The 17500-nt window shown below is 41.9% G+C and overlaps 1 protein-coding gene across 1 annotated transcript in view; it reads right to left on the bottom strand.

Annotated features, from left to right (window-relative positions):
- LOC137970653 (uncharacterized) overlaps positions 1 to 17500 on the bottom strand; it is a 72656-nt gene that overhangs the window by 48234 nt on the left and 6922 nt on the right. Inside the window, exons 4-11 of the mRNA XM_068817178.1 lie at positions 15261 to 15499; positions 12097 to 12285; positions 9040 to 9449; positions 8054 to 8213; positions 6819 to 7004; positions 5689 to 6098; positions 3258 to 3417; positions 2857 to 3062 (exon numbers count right to left, since the gene is read on the bottom strand). Of these exons, the coding sequence (XP_068673279.1) occupies positions 2857 to 3062; positions 3258 to 3417; positions 5689 to 6098; positions 6819 to 7004; positions 8054 to 8213; positions 9040 to 9449; positions 12097 to 12285; positions 15261 to 15499 (1960 nt within the window). The remainder of the gene's footprint in view (positions 1 to 2856; positions 3063 to 3257; positions 3418 to 5688; positions 6099 to 6818; positions 7005 to 8053; positions 8214 to 9039; positions 9450 to 12096; positions 12286 to 15260; positions 15500 to 17500) is intronic.

Here is a 17500-nt window from a genome sequence, read left to right as displayed (position 1 = left end):
TGTTATTAGTGAAGGAAAGTTTTTGCAAATGCAGTCAGATATCTGCAGGCAATAAGGAACAACTCAGGGGCGTAGCCAGGGGAGTCCTGGGGTGCCCGTGATCTCCCTTTGTGACACTCAACAACGTAATACAAACCATATCTGTGAGACTGAAACAGAGCAACTTATGTCACCTGCAACTTACTTCATGTACTATCAATCTCAGACGTCCGTGGACAAAGGCTTTTTTTCAGCCCCCTTCACGAACCGTTCATTTCAGTCTTTGGTTAAAAATTCTGATCACGAGATAACATTTTTTGTGGCTATACGATCTCGTGACGCTATTTTCTGTTGCTCTCCCCAAAGAGGAAAGCGCGAATCGATGTTGACGGCGAGTAAAACCGGCCGAAGGTGATTACGGGTAACCCAGGAAAAGCCTTGTCCGAGGAAATAAGAAACAGGTGGAAACTTTTCGTCAAGTTTTTTTACTTTTCTCGGCCGTGGGAAGAACGATGGAATGTTGCCACGTGATCGATTTATTCGAAACTGCAGAGCCACAAAAATGTTATCACATGATTACATTTTTTTAACCGCAGACTGAAATCAACGGTCCGTGAACGGATGTCTGAGATCGATAGCATGCAGCTATTTTGTAGGCTTGTTCGCCCCCCCCTCCCCTCCCTCCCCGCACTCGCTGCTCTTCCGAAAACTTATCATTTACACTAAAAACACCGTGGATGACCAGTGGATGGCCCTGGATGTGACCCCCCCGTCCCCTCCCCTTCCTTTGAAAAATCCTAGCTACGCCCCTACAACTTGCAGCAGATGTCTAACCACACGTCCAAAACACTTAATTTTGCTTTGTCCTACGGTGATTCTTCATAAGCTGGGGTGAATTTCACTGCGATAAATAAATATTATCCGCAGGTAATAAGAAGCAACTTGCAGCAGACACAAAAAAATTGCTGTTTCAACGTTTTGTAAAATAATGTCATTTTGATGAAATATACTTTTTCCTCAATTGTTATGAAATATTTTGCTTATTTTTCGTATTTAAGTTGTTTTTTGTTCGCAATAGTCATGGGTTTTTAGGAGGACACTTTTTTTTGGAAAACGTAATACTATTTTATACATTTTAAAATGATGTATTGTAAGCCATATTGCTGCAAATAGAAGTCCGGATATGAAAGAAAATATTGGATATGGTCATTTTTTTCCATGTGGGGGGAGCGGGGCTGGAAATGGTAAGGCAGGATTTTCAATAAGAAGTGAAGTAACAGGAGAATAGTATAAAGTCACAGCAGAACTGTTTGAAAGAGCAAAGGTCGTTTGTGAAATGAGCTTGGCTCGTTCCACTCTACTTTGTTGTGGAGGTATGTTCCCCAGAAATTTATGGATCTGTAAACTTTCGATTTTCCATTTCCTGTTACCTGCCAGCAAATTTGATTTCTCTCTAGAACCAAAGCTATTTATTCAATGGTTACATAACATTGTTTGTTTTTTAATGCTTCGACAGACACAAATAGAGGTCAAAAGTACATTAGGAACTGTGCCCCTTTTAGTAGAATGGGGTAATCCGTGCTATATTTGTATGCCCTGTAATGCCAGGTGTTTGGCTTAAAGTAAGAGGTTGGGGAGCTGGACTCTGTCTACTGGCTGACCTCACGAAGTTGTTCAATTGAGAACAGCAAGATACATTCCAAAAATCAGTGTAAAAAGTCAACACGGACAGAGCGCGCAAAACTGTTGTTTTTGCTATTATTCTAGTGATGAAAGACACTTTGTAGAGCTTTAAAAATTTTCGATGTCGTTACACTCTCCTTTCTCCGTAGACTTTCACTTCACCGCGAAGACATTACGGAGTAGTCAAGAAGCTTAAGAACGCCGACAACGACTTCGAGAACGCCACAAAACAACAGGTTTAAAGAAGAAACACACTGGGTCTGCACGCTCAGCAGGGGCTGTTTACGTAAGAAAACTCGACTGGGTACGAGCACCATACCGGGATAAGTACTTGATTTCATGTCGTGTTTACATAATGCTTACGTGATTTCATTTATTGTTTACATGAAGGCACAGTCACTTGAGGCTTTTTAAATACATGTGTGGATGGATTGACGAAATTTATGCATGCGCTACCCGCTCCAGTCCACCGACAGGCCTATTTTATACCGAAACTGGTGGTGCGTTTCAAAAAACTTGAGAGTGGCCAGTTAACGTTGCAATTTCGCAAAGAACGGCAAAGCACCATAGTTAAAAAGAACTTGAGAAGCAATAGTCTTGTCATTAGCGATCAGCGTTCTCCTTTGCGTCGCTGCGTCATTGATTTTTTAAATCCCAGTTATACCTTTGACTTTTAACCTGAGTTAAAAAGGCAGTGTCGTGGACTTACTAAATCAATTTTCAGAGACCTTCTTATTCTTTAATAAATTGCTTCTGGATCACCGCAGTGATATGATAAAAATCGATTAAATTTTAAAAGAAAAATGAGCCACACTAAGTCACTACGGAGTTCATCTAAGATGCAAGGGGAGAACTTGAAAACGTCGGCCCGAAGTTTTCAAATTGGTATTCATTTTAACTTGGCTACGCATAATCAAAAACACTTAAAAATGGTTTCTGCGAGCTAAAATAGCTGTTTTGAAGAAAATTTAGCCATCGGTAAACAGGTCTCCTTTGCTTTCCAGATTTTTACTAACAATTCGTGACACTGCCCCTTTAAAAGCGCATCGGTATGTGTTTTTTCCTCTCGCACTCGTGATCTTTGAATGGTGAATCAAGTTAAATTTCATGTCAGTGTAATCTGGATCTGGATTTCGCGATACATTCTCGTCATAACCCTTATATACTACATATTTGAAATAGTTACGAATTCACCTGGATAAATTGCCCGATATCATTGTATTTCGCCGACCATGCCCCTCTCTTGTGACCCGATCTGACCATATTGAGTCGCGCGCGATCTGGACCGTGATTGGCATCCCACTGGCTGCTAGCAGTGATGGCCTTGTCAGGGATATTTCTGTTCTCCATACCCAAAACCCCCTCGCGACATTCTGGATTTGGTGATGGTGGTGGCGCGTCTACAACAAGATCAGATATGACAGTGGTAAATTTGCGCTAAAAGGAACAGGACTCGGTCGCTCTTTTCTACAAATATAAGTATAAGATCAATCAAAAATTTTTAGGAAAATGTTCGGTTTGAAACACTGAGCTAGATACGACAAATTCTTCGGAATAATCTTGGCAATTAAAACATTTGAGGTGAAGTTCTCTACCTTGACATGACTCATCCAAAATCATTTGTAGTTTTCCCTTCAAAGAATCGAAATTTTGGACCTGCACAACATAATGGTTGTTGCTCATAGCAATCTGCAGAAGTTCCCGTTGGTTGATTCCACGGCCTATACCAACAGCAACAGTTCTCACTCCGCGAGCCTGACAAAGGGCAGGGAAAAAAAACACAGACAGCACGAAAATTCACTTTCATGGCCTTAGTCGAGACCGTAATTTAAATTCTTAAGGTAGCTCAAGACAGTTTCAACGCTTCCAAGTAACGCTCGTCATTAGAAGGATCGGTATTACAACGCTGAATCATGTATTAGGAATGTTATTAAAAAGATGCAGACATTATTGTGACGTAATATGTTACCGTGGCAACGGGCAAGCCATGTGAAAACACCCTTTATTTTGTCTTCAGTTGCTTATGTCTCAAAAACGTACTCGGTGACTCCCATTCTTTATTTCTGAAAAATACCCAAAAGGGCAAGATGAAACATTCTGCAAAGTTTAAAGCGGATTCAGAGCCATCTTAATTCTGTGAATTTTTTTAAGGTGCTTCTGATTCTGCAATACAGAATTTTTCAGCCGAAAGTTTCATCTTGGCCTTTTGATCACTTTTCAACAATACAAAAGGGGGGTCACCGAGTTCGTTTTTGAGATATGAGCAGCTAAATCCAAAATATAGGGTGTTTTTGCTGGGCTTCCAGTGATCAAAAGGCCAGGATGGCACTTTCGGCAAAGTTTTTTTAAAAATTCTGTAATGCAGAATCAAAGCCACCTTAACAAAATCACAGAATTAAGGTTTCTCTGAATCCAGTTTACAGACGTTTTTTAAACTTTGCAGAATGTTTCATTCTGGGTATTTTTCAGAAATAAAAAATGGGGGGTCACTGAGTTCGTTTTTTAGATATAAGCAACTAAAGACAAAATTAAGGGTGTTTTTACACGGCTTGCCCGTTGCCAAGGTAACTTATTACATCACAATAATGACCACATCTTGTTTGGAGATAATCGGTGTTTCATATGGTACCATAACATTGCTGTTACGTGATACAGTGTTGTAGCATCATTCGTTCTAAAAAGAGTGTCTTGGAAGTGTTGAATCTGTTTTTAAATACCATAAAAACTGTACGAAGTATTGTGAGTCTTGTTGGACAAGAAGCCTTACGAATGGAAGGCTTCGGGTTTGCATGCGGTTGTCCCGGATTCAATCCCGTTCTAACCTCTGGTTTGGATTTGTTTCCGGTTTTCCCGGATTCAACTCTACCACCCTTTGTAAATAGTCAACTGGCTGCCTCCTGCCAGTTGGGGTTCTTTACCATGTTCCCATTAAGTTTGAATTGTTTCTTTCAGATTATTAAAAGTGGGGTGCCTGTGAACTAACTTGAGAGCTAAGTGCACTTCCACTGTAAACAAAGCATTTACATTTACACTTTATTGATGGCCCTGTATTTCCATGATAAGGCGAGAGTTGCTAAGAAAGAGGAAAGCAAAGAGAATGGTGACATTTCCTACGGCCGAATGGTTTCAGTTCTAAGGCTGTGCTTCCTCCCCCTAAAAAAAAGTGGGTATTAAATTGGATGCAATTGAATGGCAGGGAATCGAATGGAATGGAGTTGTATCGAATTACGTTATGTTGTGTTGTGTTGTGTTGCGTTGCATAATGAGATGTCGTGGATGCTGTGAAGATGATGACCTGCAAGATTTATTGCGTTCCAGGAGAACGCATTCTAATCGTCTAGTCTAATCGGGATGTCCCTCGGGTACCGATCGTGTTGTCACACTATTTCCGCGTTCGGACGCCACCTTGTTTTGGCACAAATAGCCTCGATCTCATGTGACAGTGTTACGGTTTACCTATGGGAAGTCAAGTCCTGTTGGATGGGATCAATACCTGGATGGGTGACCCGTCCGGCAATACCAAACGTCTCGTCAATGACAAACAGGAACTGAATGCACCTCACTAATTCTTGATTACTGTTAGTTTAACTACTTTTCAAGACGGCATGTACTAAAACCAGGAACACCGGAACACCCTGGAAGTAACCCAAAACCCTCAATTTAGCTAACCCTAGGCCTAACTAGTCCTTAAGTTGGTTTTTAGGCCTAGGATTAGCCAAATTGAGGGCTAACCCTAATTTCCAGGGTGTTCCGGTGTGTTCCGGTGTGCTAACCCTAGGCTTAAAAACCAACTTACGGCCTAGCTAGGCCTGGGGTTAGCCAAATTGAGGGTTTTGGGTTACTTCCAGGGTGTTCCGGTGTTCCGGGGTGTTCCGGGGTGTTCCGGTGTTCCGGAGTGTTCCGGAGTGTTCCGGTGTTCCTGGTTTTAGTACATGCCTTTCAAGACTGTGAGGACAGCAAAGAAGATGATAATGATGATGAGAAATCAGAAACTTGAGTTACGATTTCTTTAAGCTCAGCACTAACCTGTAGTGGCCTTAGTACTACGGGATAAGGCTTGCTGCCTCTGTTCGTCTTTCCATCAGTGAAAACAAGCAAAACGTTTGGCTTGTCTTTTCGATCACCGCCAGCAACTGTGAAGAGTTTTTGTCCAGCCATTTCAAGCGCCTTGTCTGTGCGGGTCCATCCTCCCGGATATTTGATGGACATCACACGCTTCTTGAGCTCGACTATTCTGTGGTATGCTGCGTTCGCGAAGTCCAATTGTAGTTTGGGGGAGGTACTGTAGGTAATAACACCAAAGTGGGTCCCTTTGGGGGACACAGAAAAGTGCTCGATGAGATCCCGCACAAACTCTTTCGCTTTCTCGAAGTTTGAGCTTCTTACACTTCCTGATCCATCTAGAATGATTCCGACATCCAAGGCCTTCGTGCACGCTGCGGAATAAACGACCCAACGTCTTTAATTTAAATTAGACGAGACATTTTTGAGACAGGCGGAAACCGGAATTAAACCTCTCGCATGCCAGGGCAGTTGTCTTTCCCAGATTTTTAAACTAATCGTCTCTAAAAGAGAAAACTTGAGATTCTTAGCAATACAAATGAAGTAGTTGCGTTACCGTCCGTAGATCAGAAACGTCTGGACCTTAAGCTCCCTATAATTAAGGACTTAAGATCGACGTCGCGATGAAGAAAACGAAATAGCAAAAGTGCAATACGATTTATCTGCAAGAGTGCTTTTTGAAATTTTTTTTGCATTTCTCCCCAGTTTTCCGTGAATCTGAAACATGAAATGAGAAAACCTCAAGTTTTACGGAAAACTTCAACACAAAACGACAAAAACAGTTCAAATTGTTATCAGCAAATATAAATACTCGTTGTTGTAATATTTTAGCAATTAGCGGTATTTCCAGTAGTTTGATACGGCAAATGTGTACCAACTATTCAAGAATTTCAAAATTGGAGTAAACCGACACAAATAAATGCTTTGCCAGAATCTAACGGAGTGGTTAATTGCGTAGGGGTGTATAATTCCGGTTAACGACATACATTTCTGACGCTACACCGTACCCAGATAAATACTAAGCTTTCGACGAGAGCTTTGTTAATAGCAGATTGGTCAAGTCACGCGGCATGTGTTTTCAGCCAGTCACTTACGTTTGGGACAAGGATTCTCCGAACAAGCTACAGTTTCCTGGACCAGTCCTGCACAGCTCTGCCCGTTTCTATTTGGAGGGGGGTTGCTACAGGATCTCCTCCGGGCCTTTACGCCTCCTCCACACGACTTAGAGCACTGGGTCCAAGTCATCCAGTCAGACCACGCCCCATCAACATCACCAGCGCCTGAAGCAAAAATTAAAGTAAAAATACATTGAATAATTTGGCAGCGGTCGGATCTGATATTTAACAACCATTCACCGAAGTGGATATGGCTAGTGGTGGATATTCTAAAACAGTGAGATAATATAGCACAAAAAGATGATTTCAATTTATTTATTTCTGCAAAGATTACATCATTTTAGGGCGCGGATCGCTCGGAGGTGAATAGCAATGGATATCCGGAGTTTGAATAGCCAATCAGCGCGCGCGTCCAACGCTATCCACTGTTTTGGTATATACTAAATAAAGGATATTACACGGTGGCGAGAAGATAAGAATTTATGTTTGAGTTGCAGCAACAAAGAGACGAAACCCCTGAAATATATTTGCAGCACGAGAAAAGGGACGGGGGAGGGGGGGGGGGGGGGGTGGTAAAAAGAACGGCACATTGCCATTTGGGGATGTTTTTTATTGCTTAAATTATCACAGTTGATTGACAAGTCATCCACATGTGCCTAAGGCACTACGCCTTTTATAGTCCGTCTTCGTGTTTATCGCTAGAGTATTTGCGAATACCCTCACTACAGGGCACGAGTTACAAAAGGAAACCTAGTTAACTACTCTTAAATTTATCCCTGTAGAGATTTACCAGTATGGGTACCCATATGATAAGACTTACTTTTTTTGGGTGTTAATTTTGGATTATGGCCGTTACCATGGCCACATCACTTCTAATGACGGGCAGATATATTCTTATTTTTGGCCTAAATTCCTTAATATTTATACCTTTCTTCGGTCTAACCCTAACCTAATACTGCTGACCTGACTCATAATTTGACTCAAGGCTCATTGACCCACGACTCATTGACTCATGAAACAAGAATCCTTCTAATCCAAAATCTTTAATACGAAGTTGTTTTTCTTTCTTCCTCGAAAGATCTTCAACCGCTTCTTTTCTTCCCATGAAAATATGCCTTACGAGCTACGTCTCTCTTTTCCCACGACTGTCAATTATCAATCATGCTTGGATGAATTCAAACAAAAGAAGAGGCGGAAAGGCTAATTCAGTTTACCTTGACAGGAATCAAGTACAATTTTTGCAAGGTTCTTCCTCAAGTCATCAAACCCATTCACATGTGTGACATATTTAGGGTTTCCTGCCGCTATCTGCAGAAGTTCTTTGTTGTCGATTTTGTTACCGACTCCAATTGCTACTGTCCGGACACCTTTTTTCTAAAAAGCAAATGTGTATGTTAAAGTTTTGGGAATCGAGCGAGTATTTTCTGCGCGCGAGAAGAATGGGGCAGGGAAAAGTCACCCCATTTTTCTAGTGCGCTGGCGGCTTTGCCACCAAGATTCTCGCACGATATACCCAACACAAGTGAACCTGTTCACAGGATAGTTAAAGGTAGACGCCGTTATTGCTAAAATTAAGCGTCGCTCCAACAACAAAAGCATTACCTGAAGAAGCCCACTTAGACAATAAATATAACCAAATATAGGTTGACTGCGTCGAGACCTGCGAGTCAATTTTAAATTGCAACTGATTTTTATTTATGACCAGCGATCTTTAAGACTGGTTATACTGTCATTTCCGCGCTCTAGATTTACTTGAAATCGTGAAAAAACTGACGCAGAAGCTATGTGAATGCGAGTTAAGTACTTAAAGGTTACATTTATTGAACTTCAACCAGAACTCGTTACAAACATCATGACAATACCACTGTAAGTCATCCTTTCTATTTTAAAATGATATAGCGGGCGAGTGCACATGCGCGGAAAAATGCAAAGCAAAGAGGGGGCCAAATACTTGGGTTCAGTTTATAAATGCTGAGAGGAATAAATCGGACAAAGGCTACGTTTTGTGGCAGCGAAGGGCTATGCAGCTAAATTAGAGCATTCTTCACATTCAACCGAGCTATAAATTGAAGAAGGGAATTTATAGTTCCAGCTGGAGCACGGCTTTTTTGTTTTTTTAATTCACATTTTCGCCGGCGTGAAGAGAAACACACGAGTGTGCGTGTTAGCGCGCGTGACATCGTGCGTGTATCTTACTTACCTGCAATGGAGTGATGACGTCCTTATACGGCGTACTACCACTACTCGTCTTTCCAGATGTCAAAACAACCAGAAGATTATCAGCGTCATTCCTGTCACCACCAGAGGAGTCAAAAATCTGACTGGCCGCCATTTGCAAAGCCAGATCAGTCCTAATCCCTTTCCCGGGGTATGTGAGAGCTCTTATAGCCGACTGAAGTTTGGAGAGACTGTGGTACTCCGATTTTTCCAGGTTGAAATGTAGGGTAGCCTGTGACTCAAACACCATGACGGCCACGTGGGTTCCCTGTGGTGACACTGACAAATGACCCACGAGATCCGTTAGAAAACCTAAGGCCTTCTTAAAATTCCCAGCACCCACATTGCCTGATCCGTCGATTAAGAGGCTGACGTCAAGAGATCTCTTGCAAGCTAGGGAATAGAGTACAGCAATGAGTTTATTCCCGGAAATGACATTAGTCCACCCACTCTTGATTAGTCTTAGAGGTGCAGGGATGGCGCAGTGGTGAGAGCACAGACCTCCCACCAATGTAGCACGGGTTCGATTCCCAGACTCGGGGTCACATGTGGGTTGAGTTTGTTGGTTCTCTACTCTGCACCAAGAGGTTTTTCTCCGGGTACTCCGGTTTTCCCCTCTCCTCAAAAACCAACATTAAATGAAGTTCCTTTCCTTTCCTTTTTTTTTCGTTAATGAGTAAAAATGAAACAAAACTTACTGAATAATTTTTTTTTTGAAATATGCTTCGTTCAATAATCGAATCATAACATTAAGCTTATCAGAGAGGTATTTTGCTTGTAGTTTTTCTGCATCCATGTATAAGATAAATTACTGTGGTTTTCGACATGGTAAAAGTGACACGGTATCGCAAATTATTATATGGCAAGCAATTCTCAGGCTAAATGGATCATTCTGATTGGTTGGTTTTCGGTCGAGATTTTACAGTACGGACCATTACCATGGAAACGGTCCGTTTCCTTATTTTTCTCTATCCCAGGAAATTAAAGTTGAGCGAAACATAAAAAAAGTTTCAAAAAAGCGGAATTTTTTTTTTTTTTCATCACAACAGTATAATCATAGCAAGCGCAATTTAGTTTTACATGAAAAAGATTACCGTTCAAAGTTCGCTGATGGAAGACGAAGATTACGAACATTCACCAAGTGGAGCTGAAGTGTCCGATTGCTCGAAGAAACGATGCTATGTAATAAAGGAACTACTCCCCTCACTTTCTCCAGACGGTACTGAGGATAATTAGCCCTTGGTCGTTTTTTGTGCTGCGCTCGGTCCGTACTGCCACAACCTCGGGCCCATATTCCCCAGTACGGCCCTCGCACTCGGTTAGTAACAGGTTATTAACAGATCTAAACATGTGACATAACTGACATTCATTTGAGTTTGCCGTCAGTGTCTTTAACTGTCAATTCTCGGTTTTCACATGACGTCAAAGCCGCCATGTTTGTGCCCCTGAACAAAGAAATGGCGGCCATATTTGTGTCCCGACCCAATCCTCTGGGAATTGAACTCTATTATTAGGCAAACCTTTTGTTTTGTTTTCGTTGAAAAACATGGCTGTTGATCACGTGAGTGAAAACCAACAATAGTGTTTCATCATTAAATCGACTGAGACGGGAGAGGGAGGATTGGGGAAGGGGAGAGATTTCCCCACTTCCCCAAGCCCCTCTCGACCGTTTCTCTCGTAACAAAACACGATTGACTGTAACAAAGCGCGTAGCTGGGCTGCTTAGCACTCTACAATGAATCTTACATCGTATACTAGTAATGGTTGACATCGCAGGGCAGAAACCCTGCGGGGGAAAATACTAACTTAACATTCGCGCGTACTAGAATGATGTCTCATCGAGATTCTCCCCGTGGCAAAATGCCTGTGGGGCTATGATAAATTACCGATGAAAGACCAAAGGGAGACTTAATTGCAAATCTCATTGTGAAGCTCCTCCTCCTGTGAAGCCTTAGGTGTTGTTTCCAAACTCCCTGCAGTATTTCCATCGCCAAAACTCAACAGATCATTACGTGTCTACCACATTTCCTGTTACTGAATGAACATTCAAGTAGAACTGACAAGATCTAACCTCGCCTCTGCCATGTTGAATTCAAAAATAAGGCCGCGCGCGGTTGTGGGATACGGCGTTAAAATTTTTCTCCACAGTTCTACGAATTACATCACCAGATCAACTGGCCTAATAGTAATAGTTTTCACTACATCTGCCCCCGGCAAAGATAGTATGAAAGGCAGTTGAGATACGTTTAAATTATATGCTGCTGAACATGTCGCCCCTGTTTCCGATTTGCGTCGGACAAATCGTTGCCCTTGTTTCTGATTTGCGTACGGACAAAATCAGTATCTGGGCCAGGCAACTCGATTTGCATCAGATCTGCTTCAATGTTTGATTCTTCAATCGCTAACCCGAACAGCACATTGGTTCTCCTTGCTAGTTTCTACTTCGTGACTTTTAAAACAGCTCGGTCGTGTAGAACAATACCAATACCTCTTGCGCGCCCGTTTAAGCAATACCGATAATACCTTGCGCGCCCGGTTGAGCAAATCGAGATTGATTTCCCCTACAATCTATCTACCAACAACCCATTTTACAGTTGTTGGCTCAGTGACCTAGCCTATGAATGGTTGCAAGGTTGCCGGTGACCTTGTATTGATACAGACCTCACTTCTTTTATCATGTAAACTGTGTTATTGTATTTTTAATTAGTCTACATTAACATTAGAAAGGCACAAATGTCTGTATCAAAGCATGGTCACCGGAAGCCTCGCTTCCATTCTTAGACCAGGTAACTTAGCTACAACTGTAAAATGGTCTATTTACACATTTACTCTTTTTATGCGGGGACTTCCAGGTTGCCTCCTCGGGTTTTGGCCACTGGGCAAAAACCCTGCAGGGGCAATTTATTATTGTGTTTATTTATTTATTAAAGTAGATATAGAATTTCGTTTTATGGATTTTATGTGTAACTGAAAATCGGAAGAATGGGATCTTTAAATTAACAATCTAAATATTCTTAAAAAGTAATGCATGATTACTCACGATCAGGGCATTGGTCCTCGTTGCACTTTTCCACCTCTTCAGCATCACCCATGCAGCCCTGTCCATTTCCGGAAGGAGGAGGGTTAGTGCAGGTCCTTTCTCTTGACTTTGTACCACCGCCGCAGCTCTTGCTGCATTCAGTCCACTGAGACCAGCTGGAGAAACCACCGTTCACATCCTGTGGTGTCACTGCGGTTTGAATAAACAGTCACATAGTCAAAAACAGGAGCTAGGATACACTATTAACTAGCCATTGTGCAGTGGTGCATTACGCTCAAAACCAACAATTTGCGTGTTGAGACACTCAACATGTTAGTCGAACAGCGCACATTTCTTTTCTATCAGCAAGTTGTCACTCCAATAATTATTAGCCAGTATTAAAAACACCATAATATTCTTGGGTTTCACTCACGTGATCAACAGCCATGTTTTGCAACGAAAACAAAAGAAGACGTTAGCATAATAACAGCTTTCAATTCCCGGAGGATTGGATCGGGACACCAACATGGCCGCCATTTCATTGTTTGGGGACACCAATCTGGCGGCCGCGACGTCATGTGAAATCCAAGAATACTCTTTGTTTGTCCCTCCAAAATTCTGCATAATCATCGTTTCCAATTTCTCTTGGGACCATTGAAAGTCCCAAGAGAAAATAAAAACAATGCTTATGTAAAATTTTGGTGGGACAAACAAAGGGGAATTATGGTATTTTTAATACTGGCTAACAGCTAGCCAACGTAGCTGGCGGGATATTTCATCGCGGGATCATTTCAACGCACGCGAAGTCTACTTGTCTACGGTATCGCAGAGGTCATGGGGTCAAATCCCGTTAAAGATACCTGGATTTTTCGGGTGTCTACTATAAGACACAATTGCTCAAATTATGGTAATTTGGATTATGGTACCAATAAAACAGTTCTTTGTAAAAAGCAAAGAAAATTGTACATGTAGGGACCTATTAAATTTTTCCCTTCAGTGCTCAGTAACTTGTCAAACTAAGGTCACTTTACACATCTTTCAAACCATATTGAAAGTAAGTGTTAGAAGGAAAAAAGGTTGTAAAAACAACAAAATAAGACAGCAGGGTTTTCATCAGGAGCCCGTCACCGGCAATATACCGCCGCCTGTTTGTCAAAAATGCGCCTCTAACCGACGGCTACTCTGCCTTGATATTAACTCAAACCCTCGTAAAAGAAATGAGTGACTGCCGCTTACATCGACTAGCCCAGGCATCTACTTGGGAAGCAGGGTGGCGCAGTGGTGAGAGCACTCGCCTTCCACCAAAGTGGCCCAGGATCGATTCCCGGATTCTACGCCGTATGTGGGTGGAGTTTGTTGGTTCTCCACTCTGCTCCGAGAGGTTTTTCCCCGGGTACTCCAGTTTTCCCCTCTCCTCAAAAACCAACATTTGCAGGCGTAGCTCAGTTGGCTAGTGCCCGGCTTTCGGAGCAAGGGGTCCCCAGTTCGATCCTCGGTGACTTCAACATCTGTTTCCACTTTCCTCTGACCCGTGTAGCTATAGCTTTAAATATCCGTGAAACGGAGCACTGACAGAGGGAGGGGGGTAAAAGGCGCACCGTCGGCTTCCATTGATACCAGTTTCATAACTAAAGGAACTACCGACGTTAAATAAATTGACTTTACTTTACTTTACTTTTACTTCAAAAGTTATTGAAATCCCTGGCTAGTTTAACCCATTGCCTCCTGGGAGGGCGACTTAACAGATTTTACTCTATCTAACGCCAGACGATTTAACTCATCAACTGGGGAAAATCTGGAGTGCCTGAGGACTGAATGCGTTAATGAATTAGTTCACATGAGCTTTATGGAAGCGTATCTGAAATAGTAATCCGAAAGTCATAGATTCCACCCCTGCAAAGAAGCACTAGGATTTTTTTAGTCAAGAGTACTATCGATCTCAGACGTCCGTGGACAATGGCCTTTTTTCCGCTCAATTGATGGACCATTGATTTCAATGTGCAGTTCAAAAATTCTGATCGCATGATAACATTTTTTTGTGGCTCTGTGGTTTCAAAAATACCGATCACGTGATGCCATTTTCTGTTGCTCTCCCCAAGGAATGTGAAACGATGTTGACGGCGAGTAAATCCGGCAGAAGCTATTACCCAGGAAAAGCCTTGTTTGACAATAAAGTTGACAGTTACTTGTGAAAATACATTGTTCGTGGTTAGTCTTACGAAGCTCGTTTCATCCCGACCATGGGACTCATCAGAGACCTTTCTGCTTTGCAAACTCGTTGGGCATCGCGCCCAAAGTCCCGTTCGCTAACAAAATGATGACAGCAATCTCGCCTTATATTGCATAAGGATTCCAGACCACACAAATTCACGATTGAAAATTGACAATAACGTTGACAGTTACTTGTGAAAATACATGATTGTTCGTGGTTAGCCTTGTTTGTGGAAATGAGACGCAGTGTAATAGCCTCAATGACAATAGGGCAAGCAGGTGGAGACTATACTTTAGGTTTCTTTCTTTTAGCGGCCATGGGAAGAACGGAGGAATAGCGTCACTTGATCGGTCGTTTTGGCTTGTACTCACGTGATGAGATGGCCATGTTGGTGAACAAAATAATAGATAATAAAAGAGCCAAATTCCCATGAGACATTTTCACCATTACGTCAGGTGCAAGGCAAGGATTTTCGAAACCGCAGAGCTACAAAAAAATGCTATCACGTGATCAGAATTCTTGAACCGCAGAATTGAACTCAACAGTCCGTGTAGGGGGCTGGAAAAACCCATTGTCCATGGACGTCTGAGATCAATAGTATCTCTACAGGTATAACCATAGAAAAAATACCCCTCTTTGACAAAATATGTTTGGGACATATGTGGAGAAGAACTGAGGTGGAAAACTTCGTTGAAATTACAGGCAATTAAAATGTGACAGACAGTGTCAACGAACTTATTAAAGTCATTTAAGGTAATACCTACATATTTTTTTAACAGCCTCAGGCCCCAGTTGTTCAAAACAATGGATGGCACTATCCGACAGATAAATCACTATCTAGTGGAATGCGATAAGTCATAGCGAAACCAATTGCGCTACAGTGGATAGAGTTATCCACCTTGTGAACAACTAGGGTCTGTGCATCATATGTTCTGGTCATATCCAAACACTCAAGGAGGCTAGCACAACTTACATTCCTTCAGTTTATAGATATAGTTGGTGCTTTGTACTCCAACACACTCCACGTCTTTGCTTTTGTCACAAGGTGGCAATGGATCAACCAGCTCTTGAATACACTTTTTGGGATTGGCATCTCCATATTTGTTGAATGTGGTTTCACCGTTCTCTCCACTCCAACATTCCCCATAGAACTGCAATCCGAATACCTTCCAGCCTTTTCCGCGAGTGGCATTTGCACAACGGCATGCAAGACTAGAACAAAGGTTGGTGGTTTTTCTTATGTTGTTTCAATAAACATGAATCACGGTGCATGAAGAGGCTTAATAAGAACCATAGAGTGGTTTTCAATTGAGTGTCGGAAGTAATTAGATAATTACTTTGGTTTTGCATTACTTCACTCAGTGATTGGTTCAAAGTTCTCGCGCCACTTTTTCAACCAATCAGAAGTGAAACCAAAACCAATCGTGGCTCGCACGTGCACATTTTTCCCGCGCTTTGTGTCGGCTACGTTTAATTACTTCGAGTTTTGATTGGTCTACTGGATTGTCTCCGTCCTTTTTGATTGGCCAAAGTAATTACTTTGGTTTTGGTTTTACGACACTCATTCGAAAACCGCTCTAAAAGGGTAAGTGCATTTATTTCTTGAGCAAAACCACACCCATACCTATACAGCTGTCAGAGAAAAATGTGTATATTCAAATCAAGAATCATGCAAAGCAATTGGAAAGAAAGTGCACAAAAGAATTGGCGGGAGATCTTAGCCACCTTGCATTTACACATCCCATGCGATGTCATATACTGACAAAACGTACTTGCAACCTTTCCTTGGCACTTGTTTCTATGGTGATATCAAATAGACTTCCGAATCCTTAAATTCTTGAAGCCCAAAATATATCAACTTGAAAATTCTCGACAGTGCTGACCGCAGGCTATGTGGGCAGAGAAACTTCTATTTCATTTACCATGACAATGGCATTTATACCTTAATAAATCGCTCCAAATTAGTATAGGTAATCATACGACTTCAAGTTCAATTTGAAAATAAAAAAGTATCAAAATTGCATGAGCCCGTAGGACGAATGCAATTTGAGCTTTTTGACAAACACACGAGTGCAAATTATTTCCAGAATAACGTTCACGTGCGAGAATTCTGGTTCTTGAAACCCTGGTAATACAGCTAAGGACCTTATTAGGCAGGTGGGAGTTGCTGGCAATTGTAGCTGCATCGTTCACGTCTATTTGCCCTATCAGAGGATTGGCAACAGTTTCCCCTAGAAGTCGAGGAGTCGGCCGACCTCGGTATGAAATATCTTTACCTCAGCTGGAATTTCTCCGGAATACAATGCGATTTACTTGGTCTTAAGCTTAAATAACGGGAATGGTATTGGTTTCTTGAACCACTCTTTGGCGTAGAGTTCAGGATCTGGAGTCATTCTCCAACCGTTATACTACCATCTCGGATGCGGAATTAGATGAATTAATTAGAGAGATAAAGAGAGGCTTTCCAAATTCGGGAATCAGCATGATACTGGGACACCTGAGCAGCAGAAATGTTTTTGTCCAACGTGAACGTGTTACGTCAAGTTTGGTTCGAACTGATCCCGTTGGTCGGTCTTTGAGATGGTTTAACACAATCGGAAGGCGTACTTACAGTGTCAGGGGACCGAACTTTCTTTGGCACATTGATGGACTGCATTGCCTTGTCCGTTGGAGGCTTGTGATACATGGGGGAATGACGGTTTTTCAAGGCTCATAGTTTATATATTCAACAAACAAACTTGCTGCAACAGTGCATGCACTTTTCATGGCAGCAGAGAAAAGATCATGACAGACCTCCTCTGACTTCCCTACTTGTCTTTGCGGTTGCGACGCTGTGATACGTGCCTTCAAACTTTTGCTCTAACGAGTATGTCGCTCTTCTGTATGATATTATAGTAGGCATTTTGTAAATGTTTTTCAGCATTGGCTGATTTTATATTAAAATCCATTCTTGCATCAAGAGTTGTTTCAGGTTTTTAACTGCTGGATGATATGTTGTGACAAATGGTATTATTCTCTCGTGAGTCTTTTTTGTTTGTTTTCTTTATGCCGATTGCCTTCCGAAAAATTTTACTTCAGACAATGTGCCATCTATTAGGTTTTGAGGTAAGCCGCGAGCTTCAAGTCGCGTTTTAAAATTTGAGATGGCCTCCTGGAAATGTGTTTTCGAGAACTTTGTACGTAAGAGTTTTCTAGCTTCACCCTTTATGAAAC

The sequence above is a fragment of the Montipora foliosa genome, chromosome 9, assembly GCF_036669935.1.
Source record: "Montipora foliosa isolate CH-2021 chromosome 9, ASM3666993v2, whole genome shotgun sequence".
Taxonomy (NCBI): domain Eukaryota; kingdom Metazoa; phylum Cnidaria; class Anthozoa; order Scleractinia; family Acroporidae; genus Montipora; species Montipora foliosa.
The sequence above is the reverse complement of the archived record's forward strand: the minus strand, read 5'-3'. Positions and strand labels throughout refer to the sequence as shown.